At 42.1% G+C, this 21,808-nt stretch overlaps 1 protein-coding gene across 6 annotated transcripts in view; it reads left to right on the forward strand.

Annotated features, from left to right (window-relative positions):
* Positions 1–21,808, forward strand: part of LOC141771994 (forkhead box protein J3-like) — an 83,002-nt gene that overhangs the window by 55,516 nt on the left and 5,678 nt on the right. For 5 of the 6 annotated variants that reach the window (XM_074642581.1, XM_074642583.1, XM_074642582.1 and 2 more), the window contains 5 exons: positions 4,406–4,507; positions 8,252–8,407; positions 14,004–14,217; positions 17,020–17,307; positions 21,551–21,652. In XM_074642581.1, coding sequence (XP_074498682.1) covers positions 4,406–4,507; positions 8,252–8,407; positions 14,004–14,217; positions 17,020–17,307; positions 21,551–21,652 — 862 coding nt within the window. The remainder of the gene's footprint in view (positions 1–4,405; positions 4,508–8,251; positions 8,408–14,003; positions 14,218–17,019; positions 17,308–21,550; positions 21,653–21,808) is intronic. The other variant, XM_074642587.1, reaches the window with a different exon arrangement.

Genomic DNA, 21,808 nt, shown 5'->3' on the forward strand with positions numbered 1-21,808 from the left:
AACAAAGCTCTCGCCTCAGGCTACGCCAGGAGGAGAGGTGTTTAACTTTACTACCTCAAATTAAGTCAGTATTCATATTTATCTAACCTGACAATCTAAGACCTGTCTAAGGCCAAGACCAGTCTTAAACTAAGTTCATGCAACTGGTGTCTACACAGCCAAGTTAGCGTCTCTCTGTGGCATGATGGTAGTTTCTTGACCAGAGGCACATGGTGCACCTGCGTCACGGTTGAAAAGGGATCTGGGATTATGTGCTATAGATCAGTGATGCCGAGTGAGGTAGAGTCAGGAGTCAGGAGGTAGAGCAGTTGTCCACTAATCAGAAGGTCGGTGGTTTAATGTTGTATCTACAGGTTGGCTCCTTGTACGGTAGCCTCTGCCATCAGTGTGTGAATGTGTGTGTGAATGCTGGCTGGTGTTGTAAAGCACTTTGAGTGGTCACTAAAACTAGAAAAGCACTATATAAATGCAGTCCATTTATCTGCCTCACTGTGGTACAAATAAATATCTCTCCTTTGAAGGATCTCCATTCGTCTCAATCGTCTATCATACCAGAAAAATATTTGGTGGGACTGTGAATGGGATTGTGTAATTATTACTCTGTAAAGCCACAAAAGTAGCAAAGACCTCAATTACACCGCGCACCTTTTTTTCCTCCGCTGGGTTGAACAGGCAGGGTTATCCTTGACACCAGATTTCCTTTGTGCCATTTGATTGATATTGACCCGCTTATTACTGTTACCTCTCCTCCTGGAGGAAGATAGAGAAACGTGCCAGCGTCTGATAGAAACACCCAGCAGCACATGGGCCTTTTTCTATGGACCACGTGCCGTGAGAGAACCAGAGCCTATAGTCTCAATTAAACAAGGTCATGGTTATGTATCATCATCATTGTATTTACACGCCGAGGATACTTCTATTCTATTATTGTCATAATTTCAATGTCTCTACCAAAATGGCATGTGTTGAACAATAAAAATATTATAAATATGCATACTATTATAACTATTTACTTACTTATTTATTTATTAAACCATTTTGCCCGGCCGCTTCAAAGAGGAGCATAAAGTGAGCGATGGACATAAATGGAAGTTAGAAAAATCCAGCACACAGACCGTGGATGTAGAAGAGGGTCCAACAGACCACAGACCATGGATGTAGAAGAGGTTGTGTCCTACGTGTTAGTAAATAGCCTACAACGGCATTAAATTCTGTTGATGTCGTGCTACTAGCGCTACTAGCTACTGGCCGATAGCCGGTTGTTTGGGAACAGAGACGTTAATACTGTATATGGTTTTCCATCTTTCAAAACAACACAAGCATTTTCCTTTCTTGGTTAAGGCAAAGAACTTATACTGTATATCGCTAAGACGTGAAAGTCAATTGATCGTTCCATTGCAAAGTCCGCCCTCAGCAGCACAGCTACGCTCTCCGCCATTTTGGACTGAAAGCGACTACCTGACGACAGTAAAACGTCCGCCTATAAAGTGCCGTACAAAAGTGAAACTAAATGATTTCTATTCTTTTGTCATACTTTTAATGTCACTACCGAAATGGCCCGTGTTGAACTATAACAAATACTATAAATATGCATACTATTATAACTATTTAATAATTTATTTATTAAACTTTTTTTGTCCGGCCGCTTCAGTTTTTGAGAATCAAAGTCTGAATTAATTTAAAATATATATTACGCCGAGCAAAGTGAAATCTTCTACTTACAATTAAATTGAAGCGTTATTGACGTTAACGTCTGTTATGAACGCTGTCGTCACTACCGCATTTCATTTTGGGATATTTATGCCGCCGTAGTGTCCAGCGTTGCATACTGTAATATTTCACCAGAAATAGTATGCAATTTGCGTACTAATGATTTCATACTAAAGGTTTCGGACATACTAAAATATCTCACACACTGTTTTAGCGTACTAAATAGCATGTTAGTATATATTTTACTCGTTTTGCCCGTCTGTTTTATAAAAATGCTCTGAATTCAGGTGAAGAAAAACCTTATTTTAAGTCTAATTTTGATGCAAAGATTTGTTAATTAGCAGGAATGCAGCATAGCACAACGGTAAAATGAAAGCGGTGCTCTGTTGATTTAATTTTGGTAAAAAGAACAATTTTATCTTGCCTCTAGGAGATGTACAGTGAATAAGGACCAGCCTTATTTTGATGCAAAGATTTGTACATTAATAGGAATGTGGCATGAAAGTGAAAGCATCGCTCTGTATTTAAAAGTGAAAAGAATATTTTATCCATAAAATCAATGAACAATCGTGATAAATAATCATGATCTCAATATTGATCAAAAATAATCTTGAATATCATTTTGGCCGTAATCGTGCAGCCCTTCTCAAATGTGAGTTTAATTCCAGTGTGCAGGCATCATCCTGTTTTTTATTGCATACTGTAGATGTTTGCATCCAGCTGCTGACCCACTGAGGTTTATTCTGAATGTACATCTAACTGTGTTTGTTTGTTGCATTAAAAACCTGCAGAGTCTTTCATCATGGTGCAGCACAGCTGGTCATCTCCCTTCATTTCTCATCCCGTGTCTCTCCGTAAATGTTTGTGTATCTTGATCATTATCTTTCCGTGCGTCTGTGTTGTCTGCCACTCTCTCCTCTCTCTGCCTGTATATCGCTGCTTTAGCCCTCTCCTCTCCAGGGAACGCAGGCAGGCGTGGAGCGGCAAAGTGCACAATCACAGTTGCTCATTGGAGGAAGAATTAAGGTAAAAGAGAGGGAAAGAAGGAGGACGGGGGGGGGGGGGGGGGGGGGGGGGGGATAAAAAATAAAAAGGGGTGGCAATTGAAAGAAAGGATGCAGAAAAAAAAGACATCAAGGTAGAGAGAGCAGAGAGGGAAAACCAAGCTGCAAGGAAAGGAGGGGAAAAGTAAGAGTAAGACGGAGAGGAGGGAGGAGGGAGAGTATTCTAGGCTTGTGTTCCAGTTAATTACCACAGAAGGCCCCGGGGCTGCCGTTAGACATATTTTCTTCACCAATTTTTTTTTTATTACAAACATTAATTAATTCAGAGCCTTGTCATCTCGTCTTACATGGATGGGCCCTTCGACCCCTTTTTCTTACGCCTCACTTGCACTGCTGGCAGACACACTGTGGGCTGTCACATGGGCTAAGGAGAAACAGGGAGGTTTTAAGTGCTAAGATTTATAACAGTGTTACCGTCTGAGAGAGAAGAAAAAAAAAAGGTGGGCTAAATATGTCGTAGTGTTTTCATTGGGGGGGGGGGGGGGGGGTTTAGGTGCACCTAGGCTACACAGTTAAAGTCTTTAACGTCTCCTGATGACAGCGGCTGTGCAAATGAAAAGATTTGAAGTTGGCAGCGAGGCTAAACGTCAGCTGCATAAATGCATTGTATAAATGTGTAGACAGGCAGTGTACACTTAGTTTAGTCGCTGCGTCTCCGGTGCCCTTCCGCATAATCACTTCGCTTTCATTTCCTGTGTGCCTCTCCGTCTGTCTGCCCGTCTTGTCTGTCCGTCACCACTCAATTATCTCTCTTCCTATTCTTCCTCTCCTCTCCCCTTATTCCACAAAAACCTTCCTCTCGTCACCTCTCCGTTGTCTTCTTTTTAAGTGCCTCCACCGGGGAACCGACAACCCGTTTCACTGGGAGTTTATCATAAATTAAAGATTGCATTGTTACCAACCAATCCTCTTACTGTAAGCAGTTTGGGAAGGCAGGCGAGCCGTCTTGAACCCTGAAAGGAGTCAGACAAGGAAAAAAAAATATTGTCCTCATTTTTATTTTATTTATTTTTTTACCACTTTGCAGGGCGTCAATTTAGCCCCTCATCGATCTCTGAATAGTTCCTCATATCCCCCCACACTCAGTTAACCCTACTTTAGCTCTCTGTGAGGACGGCAGGAAAATGAACTGCAGCTGAATACATTTTAGATGCTTGAATAATGCATGAGGACGGGTTGATTTATCTTATCAAGTGCAAGTGATGTATCAACTTTTCAGGCTGTTTTTTTAAGTGTCCGGCAATTTAAAATGAAGTGCACCTCGACTAGTTTTGCGTAGTTGGAGCCTGCAGGCACGGCGGTGATTTTTTAGGAGGCTCAGTAGAGAATCATGAACTTGCAGCGTTCACAAAGTTCATCGCATTTCATTTCCTTCCGCAGTTTTACTGACACTCAACTCTGCATATTTCCAATCAGTGGAGAGCTGATTTGAAATACTTCTGCATATTAATTAATACGCAAGAAAAAAAACTGGCTCCGTATGAGTATAAAGAACTTACTGAAAGAAAATACTGCGTACTCTACTATACTTTGCTTCTGTGCTTTTCTACTTTGACATGTCAAAATGTTCTCTGTGTGATCCACTGAAAGCATATCATTAGGCGTCTCCGTCCTCCGTCCTCTGCTTTCAGGCATCGACTCCTTACAGCCTGGAGTCCGAGTCTCTGAGGATGGACTGCATCATGTCGGGAGGGGCGTCCCCCACTCTGGCCATCAATGCTGTAACCAACAAGGTACGACTCCGGCGACTCTGTTATGAAAGTTTGGTTTCTTCACCAGCGTCTGATTCAGATGCCATCCTTCAATGCCGCTAGTTCTATTTAGATTATCTTCTGATTATTATAGCTGCAATTATTTATCTATTAATCGATTAGTTGTCAACTATGAAATTAATCACCAACTATTTTGATAATCGATTATTGGTTTAAGTAATTTTTTTAAGAAAGAAAAAGTAAAGATTCTCTGATTCCAGCTTCTTAAATGTTAAAATGTTCTGGTTTCTTTACTCCTCTATGACAGTAAACTGAATATCTTTGAGTTGTGGACAAAACGAGACATTTGAGGACGTTGTTTTGGGTTTTTTCCACCATTTTCTGGCATTTCATAAACCAAACAACTAATCGATAAATCGAGACGATCAATCAACAGATTAATCAACGATGAAAATAAGCCCTACTGATTATATCAATCTATTATCTATGTATGACTTTTGAGATTAATGTTAAATCAATTAAATGTCAAAATTAATGAGAAATACCTAAAAACAAGTTCCCAAAACCCAACGAGATATTTTCCTATTTTGTCTGATAAACCTTTGAAGTAAACAAACGGCAGCAACAGGGACCAGCAGGTGATTACCGTTTTCAGTGGATAAATGATAATTAATTGGAAATTAAAAATTGCAGTAAGTGAATACTTAGCTATATAATGGTGGTGATAAAATCATTAAAAAAAACTGTGATAAAAGTGTTTCATAGAAGTATGAGTCAAGATGTGTGAAAAGAGCAGAATGGAAAACTGGAATAAGCTGTCAAGTCTAGACCTTAACGTCACGTCCAGACCAAACAGTCGAGAGCGATGTGAGCTGCTGCTGCTGCCTGCGGGACAAATTTTCTCTTTGGTCGGGGTCAGACGGAGAGGTCACGGACCACACATCATCATTCTGTGTGTGTGTGTGTGTGTGTGTGTGTGTGTGTGTGTGTGTGTGTGTGTGTGTGTGTGTGTGGCAGACCAGACAGCCGTCAGAGGTCCCAGTTGCCGCTTGATCTCTGACCCTCATACAGACGTCACACCCAGTTCAGCTTTTTAAGTCTGTGTGTGTGTGTGTGTGTTAGTGTGTGTGTGTGTGTGTGCGTGTGTGTGTGTTAGTGTGTGTGTGTGATTGCATAAGGTTGTGTGTGAAAGTGAGGACCTGTAAAACAGCCACTGATGGTGAAAGAGAAAAACAGAGGCTCCTTCTGCTGCAGCGTTCAGTGGATTACCAGTTGGTATAAAAAGGGAAACGTTGCTGATTCTCAGCCACACACTGCCCACACCGCGATGACACAGGAAATCTGCGACGTAGCCCTTTAATTAACAAACTTCCACACATTATTCTTCTCAGCTGCGAGTACAAATGACTCTTCTTGAGTAATTCATTTGTTAAAAATTCATCATTACACATCATTAAGAAATGAATATTCATGAGACTTAAACGGCCACTGAGTAGCATCTTTCTCAGCTTCTTTATCAACTGTTTAAAGTTCAGTCCATGGTGTAATATTAGTGGATCAGAGAACATTATCAGCAGCTCATACTTAATGGTAGTTAGTTAATCAGTCATGGCTCAAACACTCCACAAATTCACGTCATCACAACTAAAGGAGCACGCAGACGCTGCGATGTTGGACATTAATGAAAGACTTGACTCAGACTCATGGTCATCCATAAACTTTTAAGAATTATTAATTAGCCAGGTAGCTAATATTAGCATCTGTACCGAGCCCTTATGAATATATGAGTGGCTAAATTATCACTACTTCCCTGAAAATATGATCAACTGTGACAACAAACTAATAACTTTAGTGATTTATCTTTGCAACACAGGGACTGGTGAACCGGAAATCACTGGAAATGGTGAAGCAATCGTCACATTTCTCCACCACGCTGAATAACAAGACCTACTTCGTGACCTAAAGATCGGGTCGACGATGTTAGAAAGCTAACATAATCGAAACCGAGGGAGTTTTCTCTTCCATTCTCCAGTAAACGTGTGGCGGCGACGCGCTTTGAGTTCAGGCTGGTGCACGCCAAGGGTAGAGTACGAGCAGGGAGGCATCTGATTGGTTCTTTCCAAGCGGACCGCGAGGCAGTGATTGGTAGACGTTTTTACAGGATCACAGCAGCTACAGATGACGGATCTTTTCCGGTCCTTTTTCAGAGCTCATCGTAATGGATCGCTGTCGGAGTGTAAAGACCATTTCAACCAATATAACAAATAGTGTCTACTGGAGAACAGACTCTGTACAAGTTTCTCTTTATTAGATCCACACACTTAAAGAGTCTTAAAAATGTGAAAGCAAAAGATGAGCATCATTAACAGCCAAGGAAAATCTGCATCAAGCGATTATTGTTTCCCCGGACAGACCGGTGCGTCACACAGGCAACAAAAAAAACTGTTAATTTACCTTATGAGAGTCAGTTTGCACTAATTCTGTTTTACTCAAGGGAAGACTAAAAACTTGACTCATCTCAGTGAAAAAAAATGATTCAGAGCAGGAAGAGGAAGACCCTGATGGTAATGATGCTGACGCCAACGTCAGTGATATCCACCCACATCCAGACAGGTGGCGTCCTGCAGGCACAGCAGAGCCGCTTCAAAAACACAATTGCTCACTAATAATCTGTTTGCATTGGAGAGCGCCTGTTCTTCTGAGAAAGACGTTCCTATAATATGACACTGGGAGCTTAGGATAACAGAAAATATTGTTGCTTGAGGGAGATCGTTATAATCATCATTACATTCAGATGTTGTAATGTTTTTACTTTAAATTCTGAGTATTAATTGAATTGTAATTGAAGCTCTGCTGTGTCTAAAAAAAACCTTTCTAGAGACATCATGAGGCGTTTGGTCATTAAAAGTTCCTTTTTCTTTTCTAATGCATAGATATAAACTTCAAATGTTCTCGTCAACCACATAATTATTTTCCTGTTACTACAGTAACACAACAAGGAAAATTATAGGTTCACCAAATACACCAGAACAGAAAAATTTTCAGGTTTTAACACTTAAAGAAACTGACTTTTGAAAACATTTCTTTTTTTTTCCCTTTGCAAGATGCTCTACAGAGTAGAGCGCCGCCCCGGAGCGCCGCCCCAGAGAGCCTTTACTGTTGTCTCACCCCGAAGGCTATAATTTCACATTTGTCTATACAATTAAACGTAGCCTGGAGGTAATGCCGGCGCTCTGCTTCACAAGTACTGACAGTCAAACAAAACAAGAGAAACATGATTCAACATAATCCTCAGGCATTTCTCTTTAAAAGCTTTGTGTGATCCGTCTCCACGAGACACTATACAGTAGACTTTCCTCCGAAGCTTCGTCTGTGCCAAACTCTCAACTCTGGAGCTGTACCCAGTGGTTTCTGGGTCACGACGTTTAATCAAAATCACCACGTTCGAGGGAGAAAGATCATCATTAGTTTAGAGGTTCTGTGCTGTTATGCAGCAGCAGCAGGGCCAATTTGCATATGCCGGCACTTTAATTTCCATATTTCCTCACGAGTTGTCTCATAAGTTAATTGTGCATGGATAACTTCTCGAGGTGGACAGTGTTCACTTTAGGCTGGAAATGAGTCTGCAAAAACAACAAATCCATGAATCGCTGCCTTTTGAAGGAGTTTATATGGTGCATTGCAACATTTTTGGTGCTGTGTAATTACCTTTATTGTCCCATTAACATGGATCTGGTGTGTGTCTGTGTGTGTGTGTGTGTGTAGGTAGCACTGTACAACCCCGAGGCCGAAGGCAGCGAGAGTCCTGGGAGTCTGGGCAGCCTGAGCAACAGTCTGTCAGAGCAGAGTTTGGCGTCCGTCAACCTTAACAACCTGAACACCGCCGTCAGCAGCGGCAGCAACGTACACAGCTACACACCGGTAAGACCTTTTCTCTTTACTTCAGGTGACAATCTAATGATTGCTGCAGGAGAGTTTCTCTTATCTTACAGTATGTCTGTCTGCACAAGGACAGCAGCTGACCTGACGCTGCTACTGTTCAGCAGCTTTCTCACACTTTTCTTCTTTTTATAAAATTATCTGGAATTGGCCGATGTTAACGGCAGACATTCAAACTGAAAAACATTTATTATATGCTTCTGTGTTCATTGATTCTGACATAAACTGGATGATTCAGTCAGCGGTCCAGACACTCTCAGTCGGTACAGAAGGTGTCTGCTGCACCCTTAGCAGTCTGAGGAGGTGGTAACCAGCTAACGACATGTACGCTGCTTCAAAACAAAAAGGGCTTTCAATCGATTACAATATTTCATCGTGATTATTCGCAAATTATCTGTTCAATATGTGCCTTAAAGGGAGATTTGTCAAGTATTTAATACTCTTATCAACATGGGAGTGGACAAATATGCTGCTTTATGTAAATATATGTATATAAGTATTATTGGAAATCAATTGAAAACACAAAACAATGACAGATATTGTCCAGAATCCCTCACAGGTACTGCATTTAGCATTAAACAATATGCTCCAATCATAACATGGCAAACTGCAGCCCAACAGGCAACAACAGCTGTCAGTGTGTCAGTGTGCTGACTTGACTATGCAGTATGCAGTATGTACTGTTCATTTTGTAGTACACTAGGCCGGGTATCGAGGGTCTCTGGTTTTGGAAAGCGGAAGTAAACACCACGGATAATAGCAAACCTCCACTACTTTACATCACAAAAATGACCAAAAGTGAGTGTTCCAGCGCTTTGCATTGTGGGATACAGTAGGCGAGGTAGACTGGTCCGATACATACTGGAGATTTCATCCGAATCAGTACGACATCCGGGTATATTTGGCATACTGGAGATTTTGCTTTTGTTCGCTTACTGCATACTACATGCTACATTTTGGCCAAATCAGTACGTACTACTAATATAGTATGCGGTTTCAGGTACAGCCTATGACTTGCCCCAAACTGCATGTGATTATCATAAAGTGGGCATGTCTGTAAAGGGGAGACTCGTGGGTACCCATAGAACCCATTTACATTCACACATCTGGAGGTCAGAGGTCAAGGGACCCCTTTGAAAATGAATATGACAGTTAAAATTTAGCCCAACTTTGGAGCGTTATTTAGCCTTCTTCCCGAAAAGCTAGTATGACCTGGTCATGGTCATGGTCATGGTCATGGTCATGGTCATGGTCATGGTCATGGTCACCATAACTTCTGCGTATTTGTCTAATATCATAGTTTGCTCTTCGTTTGCTCTGCTGACAGTAGACATGTCTGTGATTGGTCACATGCAACAAACACCGCCCCTTTTATGTGAACGCGCTCGTATCCAGATTGAGAAACCCTGGGTCGACTTACCGAGTTGATAACCAGCGTCGTAGGACCGCGGTTGTTATGGTTAGTTTAGCCAGATAACGAGAAGATCCCCCCCGGGTATGTTGAACTCTGAACTTCTGCTCCGGCCATGTTTTCATCTGATCAGCTGGTGAGAAACTGTTTGTTGTTTCCATTAAATACGTTACGTACGTTAGATACGTTGCTCATCGTGGGACAGTTTAGCTCCTGACAGAAGGGTCGGCTAATCTCCAGTCGTCCCCTCCTTCATGAGAAGGAAACTTATTATCATCTCACACACACGCTGGTTGAGACTAATCAATTCAAACCGCCGAAAGGACCTCGTCTTATAAAGGATGAGGAATCATTTCAACAGCCAGTGTGAAATCTGGCTGGATCTGTCTCAGTGGTCTGCCAAGTCTGGGGTACACTTTGCACCGGCCAAGACCTCAGGCACCATAACAGTAGACGACATGGGACGGCCTTGATTTAAATAAGCCTCACTCTCTCTGTGTGTATGTATGTGTGTGTGTGCGCGCGTGTGCGCGTGTGCGTGTGCGCGTGTGCGCGTGCAGTATATGGCACAGAGACAGGACAATCTAAGTGTTTAATTGCAGGCTAACAGAATTAATCTACTTTTAATTGTATACAATTTGTGTCTCAAATGCGTTAATACCGTAGCGGTCAGGCGTCATTTATATGCATCAGAGACGATAAAGGTGAACCGTCAACACAAAGGGATGACTCGGATGTTTCCTGCTGTTCTGTTTGTGCACTTCTATGAAAGCATACCAGCGTTTCCCACAGGTTTAGAATTTATTAGCGCTGGTCGACCTTGAGGGGTGAAAAGGGGGCTGCAGACAGTATTGATAGTCGGCTGCAAAACAAAAATTCAATTCACGAGCTAAATAATCAGTGCATATGAATGCAACATTCAACAACGGAGTTTTTTAATCAATCTGCACTTTCTATTGCATTTCCACACACCTCTCTGAAAAGAAGAGATGATGAATACAAAAATCTTTATGGCCGTTGGCAATTTGATTTTGATTCGGGAGCCCAAATAAATTCTCTATATGGAAAACATGCATCTCTCTGCAGCAGCTAGAGTTACCGCCTCGCGGCTGGACGCCTCCGCCAACCAGTCAACGTGCAGTTTACATCCATGTTTGTCCAAAATGTCATCACTTCATCACTTTATCCTGTGTGGAATTATCATATGAATTCTTGAGTTTTTTGAGTTGTGACATTTCAAATTTAGAGGTCAGATCACGGTTATTACTTTTTGGCCTTTGCATAAAACAGCATATTTGAGTATTAGATACTTGACAAAATCTCCCTTTAAGGTACATTTTGAACACATAAAAAATGTATTTGCGATTAACTATTTTAATGGATTGACAGCCTTAATATCCTTTTATTTAATCTATTTTATTACATATTACTCCATGCTGCTGCTGCTGCATGCTGCTGCTGCTGCTGCATGCTGCTGCTGATGCTGCTGCTGCTGCTGCTGTTGCTGCTGCTGCTGCTGCTGCTGCTGCTGCTGTTGCTGCTGCTGCATGCTGCTGCTGCTGCTGCATGCTGCTGCTGATGCTGCTGCTGCATGCTGCTGCTGATGCTGCTGCTGCTGTTGCTGATGCTGCTGCTGCTGCTGCTGCTGCTGCTGATGCTGCTGCTGCTGATGCTGCTGCTGATGCTGATGCTGATGCTGCTGATGCTGCTGCTGATGCTGATGCTGATGCTGATGCTGATGCTGATGCTGCTGCTGCTGCTGATGCTGATGCTGATGCTGCTGCTGCTGCTGCTGATGCTGCCGCTGCCGCTGCCGCTGCCGCTGATGCTGATGCTGCTGCTGCTGATGCTGATGCTGATGCTGATGCTGCCGCTGCCGCTGCCGCTGCCGCTGCCGATGCCGATGCCGCTGCCGCTGATGCTGCCGCTGCCGCTGCCGCTGCGGCCGCTGCTGCTGCGGCCGCTGCTGCTGCGGCCGCTGCTGCTGCTGCTTGGATTTCCCGTTGTGGCCATTAAAGCTCCGTTCCGTTTGATCTAATTATGGAGACTTTTGATCCACTTGTAGTGCATTTGACACGTTCGTCAAAGTGTTTGTCCCTTTAAACCAAATATAACACAATTTTTAAAGGCCAACCTTGACTCAAAAACATTTGGTCCGAAATTACAGGAGCGCTAAAAAAAATCCCAACACTTCATTATTTTTCCCTTGTAACAGCTGCTCACCTTTTTACCATCAATCACTCCCCCCCCACTCACCTCCCACCTGCATTAGCAAAGGTCAGCGCAATCTCATCTCGTTAACCTCTCATTTCTAGAGGCCATCTTTTGTTTTCCTCCTCCTCCAGCCCTCCTCCTTCTCCTCCTCCTCCTCCTCCATCGCTTCAGACCTCATCTGCGGTCTGGTCCGGAGGGACCCGGGTTAGTTCTGCCTCATTACCTGGCACAGGTGATACCCCCCCCCCCCCCCCCCACCCCACCCCCATACAGACGGTGATTACTGGTGGCATCACTGGTCTCAAAGACACCAAGAAAGTTGCCGGAGAGGCAGCCATTACTGGGTGGAGGTAGATGCGTGGAGGATGTGTCATGCTATGTTGGCTTATATTTGCGGAGGCACACTGATCACAGCAAATTGCTTGTGTTTGCTGGGTGGATGGTGAGGAAGATGACAGCTGGGATGAGATGATTGAGGGTAGAGGAAGACAGGCTGCATTCACAATATGAGATGGAAAATTGAAGCAGTGGATTTTTTTTTTTTTGTGTGTGTTCATATGAAAAGAAACGAGCGCCAGCAAAGATTTCCTTTTTAATTGCGTGAAATTGAATTTGGTTTGATCATCATAGTGAATTAAAAAAAATATATATATTTTTTTTTTAGAAAGAACTAATGTGAAAATTGAATTTGAAAACCGCTCATTAAATCTGCATACCGAGCTGCCGCTCTGCTACCTGCCTTCAGCAACTTAACTCCTTCCACCTCCACAGCCTCCTCCTGTATTAGCATTTAGGTGTTTATCAAGTATTTAATATATTAAATGTTGTTTATCTCAGACTCTCAGGGTCAGTCTGTATCAAGCTTGTTTTGATTTGTTTCAAATAGGGCGGTCAGTCAATTAAGATATGGAATTGCGATCAATCACATGATTGTCCATTATTAATCATGATTAATTTAATATCTTAAAGGGTATTTAATCCTCTTATCAACATGGGAGTGGGCAAATATGCTGCTTTATGCAAATGTATGTATATATTTATTATTGTAAATCAATTAACAACACTAAACAATGACAGATATTGTCCAGAAACCCTCACAGGTACTGCATTTAGCATAAACAATATGCTCAAATCATAACATGGCAAACTGCAGCCCAACAGGCAACAACAGCTGTCAGTGTGTCAGTGTGCTGACTTGACTATGACTTGCCCCAAACTGCATGTGATTATCATAAAGTGGGCATGTCTGTAAAGGGGAGACTCGTGGGTACCCATAGAACCCATTTACATTCACACATCTGGAGGTCAGAGGTCAAGGGACCCCTTTGAAAATGGACATGACAGGTTTTCCTCGCCAAAATTTAGTGCAAGTTTGGAGCGTTATTTAGATTCTTTAGATTTTCTAGTTTCATATGATGCCAGTATCTTCACTTAAGCTTTAAAACTGAGTCCGCTACAACCTAAAAAATCACAAGTTGCATTAATGCGTTAAAAAAATTGAGTGGCATTAAAATAAATTTGCGTTAACGCGTTATTATGGCGTTAACTTTGACAACCCTAGTTTCGAAGCATCACTTGAGCAGAGCCACTTCGCTAAACTAAAATGGGTATTACTCTCCCCTTAACTGATGAAACTAAGTTGCAACTAACGATTATTATCATTGTCGATTAATCTGTTGATTATTATCTCAACTAATCGATTAGTTGTTTGGTCTATAAAATGTCAGAAAATGGTGATTAGTGTTTCCCAAAGTCCAAGATGACGTCCTCAAATGTCTTGTTTTGTCCGCAACTCAAAAATATTCAGTTCATTGTCATAGAGGAGGAAAGAAACCAGAAAATATTCACATTTAAGAAGCTGCAATCAGAGAATTTAGACTTTTTTTTGCCTGTCTTCTTGTACCTCTCACAGTCTGTGTCTGTTCTCTCTCTCTCCTCTGTATGGTCTTGAAGGTGAGTAGCCACTCAGAGCCTTCGTCCCAGTCCCTGAGCCTCCAGCAGCCGGCCCAGCCGCCGCCGCCTCCTCCTCCTCCCCCACAGCCCCAGTACGGTCTGCCCGTCCCGGAGTCGCGGGACAAGCAGCTCTGTTTCTCCGACTTCGAGGACCTCAGCGCTTCTTTCCGCAGTCTTTACAAGTGCGTCTTTGAGCAGTCCTTTTCACAGCAAGGTGGGTGTCGACCCTCGTTTTTTTTGTACGTGGATTAAGTGTGTTCATGTGTGCCTGTGCTACATCTTAATTGACACGTGTGTTTGCAGAAAAAAAACAACAACTTGTAAACCTCCATGTCAGGCTTCATGCACATAATTAACTGTCAAGCTTAAGCTCCTAATGAAATGGTAAGAATTTAACATTGCTTTCATAGCTGTAAAAAAGCATTCCAGTATTAACCTCCATCACACACTACTCCTACTCTATTGTGTTTTAATAAACAAACAATCTGTTGTTCCGCATATCTGCATTTTACGGCTCGCTCAGTCAAATGAGTAAAGGCAATTAAGAGGAAGAATTCAACAGAAGGAGGGAAAAAAAACGCACAAACACATCTGCAGTCGAGCAGAGCAAAAGGGTTCTGCAGCTTTGATAGCAGCTAATTAGATTGGTTCTAAAGTTTGTGAAGCATCTTGCTAATTGCTTCCTGAAGCTTTCAGGTCACCGGGCCTCCTTCCACTTCGACCCCCCCACCATCCTCCCAACATCCTCCCATCACCTTCCCGCTCCCGCTTTCTTCTCCACGCACACATCCACGTTATACGTTTCTGTAACCGAGGAGATTGACGCGCTCCGTTGAGCTCCGCAGCCGCTGCCTGTATTCAATTTGTGGTCAGGGGTGCACTCGTATCAGAGAAGATAAGACAATGAGAATACGAGTTAAGGTACGACACAAACACCTAGAAAAGAAAGAGAAGAAGAAAATAGGATTTAGCGGATCCTTGAAAGGGTCCCTTAAGTGTGAGGCTTTAGCAGGAAACGGTGTCAGTAGTCATTGTGTTCGAGAATTTGAGTCACAGTGAGTCATCCAGACGGCGGAGCTCATTGTCTCCTTTGAAGCAACCACAGTTAGTCCGAGACCGCACAGCAAACTGTAACTGTGACTCAGGTGGCGTCGCAATCATTTCCTGACAGATCTTCATCCTCATAAGGTAAAGCACAGGTCAAACAATAGAGACAAGATGTACATTCAATTAATAAAATAGGGCTTGAAATCAACATGCATAAAAACAACAACTCATTTTACAATCCAGCTTTAACAATAGTCTGCTCTCCTTTTGTCACGTTAAAATCAGAGATACTTAAATGAGGGTGTTATTAAATACAATCCAAAACAACTTTATCTGTTCCTGTAAGACGTGACAACCGTAGACTGTCGCCGTGTTGGTTTGTTGCAACCAGAGGTGACACGAGAGGGTGGAGCTAAGCACAAACAAACGCTGAATAAGACATTTTTAAGCGTCCAAAATGTTAGAATTAACATTCATGAACGGAAACACACTGTGAAAGGGTTAAAGTTGTAAGATGAAAAAACACGGACAACACCCAGACGCGGAGTAGCGACCTGTCAATCACAAGGTAGCCCCGCCCTAAAGCATCCCCTGCTTTATGGTCTATTTGACTCTAAATGGGACCATAATTTACTAAATGAACATCATGCTGTATTGAAGAAGACTTGAAACTAGTGATTGAGACCATAAACTCATGTTTACAATGTTTACTGAGGTAATAAATCAAGTGAGAAGTAGGCTCATCTTCTCATAGACTTCTATACAATCAGACTTCTTTTAGCAGCCAGAGGAGTCGCCCCCTGCTGGCTGCTAGAGAGAATGCAGGTTTAAGACCCGGAGGTAGCCCACTGTTGACAACTTTAACAGCCATACGATACAATATATTAGGAAGGAAAAACACAACTAAGACAGTTAAAAACTGTGGATAGACCTCCAGTAAATCGCAAATAAATAAACAGATCAAACAATGGCTATGACGCATTTTTCAGAAAGCATTGAGCCGACACATGGCAGTGGGAATAAAACACTCGGAATGAAAGATCTTTTTCAAGCAGGTAACAACAGAGAGACTCGGTATGCTTTTTCACTTCGCTGATCTTTATAGAGATCTTAAAGGAACGGTGTGTAATGTTTAGGGGGATCTATTGGTGTTTTTTTTACCTTAAAATGAGACATTTATATCTAAATAGAGAGGCCTCCATGTTTCTACAGTAGCTCAGAACAGACAAACCAAACACTGGCTCTAGAGAGAGTTTTTGCGTCGGCCACCGTAGTTCTCCTACACGCTTAGCAGAAGAAGAAAAGAGAATCAATGTACTTATGGATGAAGGTGTTCTCTCTGCTGGCCATACTTGATGCTCATCTCGTCTATATCTAACCTTTAATTGATTGTCGAACACTATAATAACATACTTGTGAGAATAATTTACATCTAACTCAACTTACATAACTTTTTTTTTTCTTATTGTCGTTGTACGACGGCCCAAAAGGTCAGCGCCTACGTTACAGTTTCTGCAGCTGTCAGTATCCACGATGAAAAGTAAAGGAACCTGCATTCAAAAAACAGCTGTTGACAAGAATTATCTGCCGTCTGCTCGTCAAAAAAACTAAAATCCACAACACACGTTGATAAGGACGTCAAGGTGTGTGTGTGTCAGAGGGAGAGATTGGACTGAAATCTCTACCGTGTTTAGGGTTTCTTATTTTTGGAAACCACTTTAGAAGATTCCCAAATTATAGTAATTTGACTGAAATTGAAACTGAAACGCGAACTGAAGTTTCATAAAGAAAAAGATGTAATTTACAGCCAGTGATTATCTTAAATGTAGAGTTATATATAACCATATATAGTGCCTGAAGGTCAAAAATACTTCTCTAGAGATCACTTTCCCTTCTTCACTATCTCCTTTGACAACTCGTTGTCCTCACCCGTGATGTTTAGTCTTTTTCTGCTTTTTTGTCCCGGCAGGTTTGATGGGTATGCCCGGTGATTCCAGCCAGCAGGCCCGGACCGCCTGCTCTTATCAGCACTCTACCGGTGCAGGAAACGGTGTCGGCGGCGTCGGCGGCCACCACCACCAACACAACCACGGTCAGGCGTCACACCACCCCCACCACCCTCAGCAGCACCTCTCCCCTCACTCCACCCACAGCCAGCACCAGGCGCACGGCCAGCACCAACAGCACCCTGCTCATTCCCAGCAGCACCCGTCTCTCTCCCACCAGAGTCACACCGGACAAACCTGCCCGACAACAGGTGAGAACGGAGCTTCCAGTCATACGGTGTCTATGTGTGTGTGGGACACCTACTGGTAGTACACCATATCAAGAAAGACACTCAGAAGACAAACTTAAGTAATCACAATAATCTGGAAGACACTAAAATCACATAAATATTCGCACCTGTTTCGACTGTTATCAGGACGTTAAATAGTAGATAGATATTAAATAATATTAGTCACTATAAGCTCCATAGATGTGGATCATCAGGGGCATACTACACCTACTAGGATGTAAAATGAAAGCGAAACTTAAAAGCAACACGTTTTAAAACTGCATGAAACGTTTTCATTACAAACAAATCAACTTCTTCAGGTTTAGGCAACAAAAGCACTTAGTTAAAACTTCAGTAGGCAACAATGTTTTGGCATCATTGGACAAAAATCCCATAATAACCTTTCATCATATTGTTATTCAAGTGTTCTGAGAGATAACTAGACTTCTGCTCCTCCTCATGGCTCTGTTTTCAGGCTTTAGAACATCTAGCCCGTGACGGGAGACTTTGACCAATCACAGGTCATTTCATTGAGAGAGCGTTCCTATTGGCTGTGCTCCGGTCATGTGACCAGATTTCTCATTTTACAGCTAAACAGCACACTACCAGATGATTCTGAGAACATTTGAGGAGAGAAATAGACATTAACGTAACAGAATATTGATTCATATTTGATCAGCGCTGCCTAGTTTGACTGTTTGGTCGGATGTCAGAGTGATTGACAGCCGGCTCTCATAGACAGCAGCTGGACAGCAGACCTCAGATCAGCTCTTACTGCTTGTTTTCCTCCGGTCTGTGAAATCTTGCAGATGCCGTTAGGAGCACCGGAGGACACAGAGACACATGATTTTTTTCAGGTTATCTGTTTCATGTACTACTGTCACGATATAGCGACCGTTTTATAAAAATAACTTTTTTTAATCATATTTGCTCCAATCTCGCCTACTTCAGCTTTAACGCAAATTTGTTTTAACGGCACTAATTTCTTTCACGCATTAACGCAATCGAAGTTCCGGAGGTTGTGGTGAGCTCAGTTTTAAAGCTAGAGTGAAGATACTGGTATCATATAAAACAACCTGATGAATCCATCGGTACCAACCAGGTCATACCAGCTGGTCATGAAGGAGGATAAATAACGCTGCAAACTTGCGCTAAATTTTGGTGAGGAAAAACTGTCCCTTGACCTCTGACCTCCAGATGTGTGAATGTAAATGGGTTCTATGGGTACCCACGAGTCTCCCCTTTACAGACATGCCCACTTTATGATAATCACATGCAGTTTTGGGGCAAGTCATAGTCAAGTCAGCACACTGACACACTGACAGCTGTTGTTGCCTGTTGGGCTGCAGTTTGCCATGTTATGATTTGAGCATATTGTTTTATGCTAAATGCAGTACCTGTGAGGGTTTCTGGACAATATCTGTCATTGTTTTGTGTTGTTAATTGATTTCCAATAATACATTTGCATAAAGCAGCATATTTATTAGCCAGTCTAATCGGCTGACATTCTACACGTAAAGTTTTCTTTAGCAACGTGGGAGGCCCAGAGTTATTTAATAACGCTCTCTAGGATATTATTACGGCCATCAATTTCAAATATTTCAACATTATTAATGAGAAATTTACACCACCCATGAGCCTTCGGTCGCCATCGTTAGTCACATCATGTTGCAGCAGAGTATTAATACATGCAGCCGAGTGGGGAAACCGTTAATGTCAGACATATGGGGAACTTCTGGTGGCTATAAAATCTCCCAGTTGGGGAAAGAACTTTAGAAGGGTCCGCAAACCGGTGCCAAAATGGCTCCAAAGTTACCGTCACTGGCAGTTTAACAGAAACAAAATCCAACATCAACACTGTCGACGCAGCTTTTTCTCTTCTCTGCTGCAAACCTTTGTGTGAAAGCTGTACTGTATAGTTTCCTGTCTCCTATATATTCAGCACCAAACAATGATTCTACTTCTCCCGACTCCCAAAGCCACATCGGTGTAAATACAATTCACCTAAAACATCCGAATGGGCTCGTCTCTGCACAGACTCATTGCTTTTATATTATATTCTCTCCTCTGTAAGGTCCCAGAGCATTGGATATTATGAGGCAGGGCTGATACAGACAGGCATCTCCAAAGCTTCACCGAGGCTTTTCCTGCTCATATTCCCAGTCTTAGTTTTTTTTCCTTTGTGTCTCTGCAACAGCAGCTCTCAGGCCAAAAAAAAAGGACTCTTCAGACATTATTTATCTAGGTTAGTATTCCCCTCAACCAAGCAGAGGATGAATGAAAACAATCCCTCTGTCTTTGATCCATCACAATGTATTGTTGTTTAGTTTGTGGCGGTGAAAAGCATCTTCCTTTTTCTTTTTTTTCCAAAGAGCAGAGCTGTGGCTGGAATATTTCTATGTGGAGTTACGCCACCTTGTGATCGACTGCAGAACTGTACTGAGACAAATTTCACTTTTTAGTCTGGATTCACTGTGTCAGATTATTTCACACTGATCAGATTCAGCTAGTATTTATTTTCGTGTTGAAACTAGGGCTGTCAAATGATTATAATATATAATCACACATTATTTATCTTTTCAAAATGTCTTCTTTGTCATCTTAAAGGGAGATTTGTCAAGTATTTAATCCTCTTATCAACATGGGAGTGGACAAATATGCTGCTTCATGCAAATGTATGTATATATTTATTATTGTAAATCAATTAACAACACAAATCAATGACAGATATTGATCCAGAAACCCTCACAGGTACTGCATTTAGCATAAAACAATATGCTCCAATCATAACATGGCAAACTGCAGCCCAACAGGCAACAACAGCTGTCAGTGTGTCAGTGTGCTGACTTGACTATGACTTGCCCCAAAACTGCATGTGATTATCATAAAGTGGGCATGTCTGTAAAGGGGAGACTCGTGGGTACCCGTAGAACCCATTTACATTCACATATCTGGAGGTCAGAGTTCAAGGGACCCCTTTGAAAATGGCCATGACAATTTTTCCTCGCCAAAATTTAGCGCAGGTTTAACCTCCTTGGCGACAAGCTAGTATGACATGGTTGGTACCGATGGATTCATCAGGTTTTTTCTAGTTTCATATGATCCCAGTATCTTCACTCTTTAAAAACTGAGCCCACTACAACCTAAAAATTGCAAGTTGCATTAATGTATCGGGCTCTGGGAAAGTGTCTAAACGATTGAGCAATAAATAAATTAAAATAATCCACAGCTTAATTGATAATGACTATAATTATGAGTTTCAGCCCTAATTTAGTTCACTTTATCTTTTATCCGGCCATTTGACAACATTTTTAAATGGATGTCAAATGACACGTTAGAGCTGCAACAATTAATTGAAAAAGTTGTCAGCTATTAAATTAATCGCCAACTATTTAGAAAACTGATAATTTTTTAAGAAAAAAAAGTCTAAATTCTGATTCCAGCTTCTTAAATGTGAATATTTTCTGGTTTCTTTCCTCCTCTATGACAGTAAACTGAATATCTTTGAGTTGTGGACAAAACAAGACATTTGAGGACGTTATCTTGAGCTTTGGGAAACACTGATCTACGTTTTTCACCATTTTCTGACATTTTATTGGTTAATCACGATGTTATTTCTTTAGAGCAGACCGTTGCTATGTATAATAGACCGTTGCTATGTATAATAGACCGTTGCTATGTATAACAGGCCGTTGCTATGTATAATAGACCATTGCTATGTATAACAGGCCGTTGCTATGTATGACAGACCGTTGCTATGTATAACAGACCGTTGCTATGTATAACATACCGTTGCTATGGGCGCAGTTCTGATGTCGGACTCTGGCGGACCATTTTTGTGTCAAATTAGCGATTTCTTCAGTAAGTAGCCGTGTAATAAGCGTGGTAATGTACAGCTAGCGGGTCATTGTTGTGAAATAAACCCCCTCAGATGTGTTGGGTACGGCGCATCACCCTTTGGGGGTTAATTTCATAACAGTGACCGGCTCGCTGCACGTTATTACCCCTCACATAGACCAAACAACTAATTGATTAATCGAGAAAGTAATCAACAGATTAATCAACGAGGAAAATAATCGTTAGTTGCAGGCGGCCCTATTGTAAATTGAATATCTTTGTATTTGGACTGTTAGACAAAACAAATCCAATTATTTTCAGCCCTAATTTATTTAGTTTTATCTTTTATCCAACATTTTTTTAAATGTGTGTGTTTGCTGTCTCCCAGGCATGTCATCAGACTGGTACCCCAACCTGGACTGGCTGAAGGAGAGCTGCCGCATCGCTACCAGCTACAACTGGGCTGACGTAGACCTCTCCCCATTTCAAGGTAACACACACATGCACGCACGCACACACACACACACACACACACACACACACACACACACACACACACACACGAGTCATCAGTGTGAACAGCATCTGAAATGAGCATTGATAAAGCCGTCTCCTGCAGCCGGCTTCGACGCAGCGAGCATTGATA

Source organism: Sebastes fasciatus, chromosome 8 (assembly GCF_043250625.1).
Source record: "Sebastes fasciatus isolate fSebFas1 chromosome 8, fSebFas1.pri, whole genome shotgun sequence".
NCBI lineage: Eukaryota > Metazoa > Chordata > Actinopteri > Perciformes > Sebastidae > Sebastes > Sebastes fasciatus.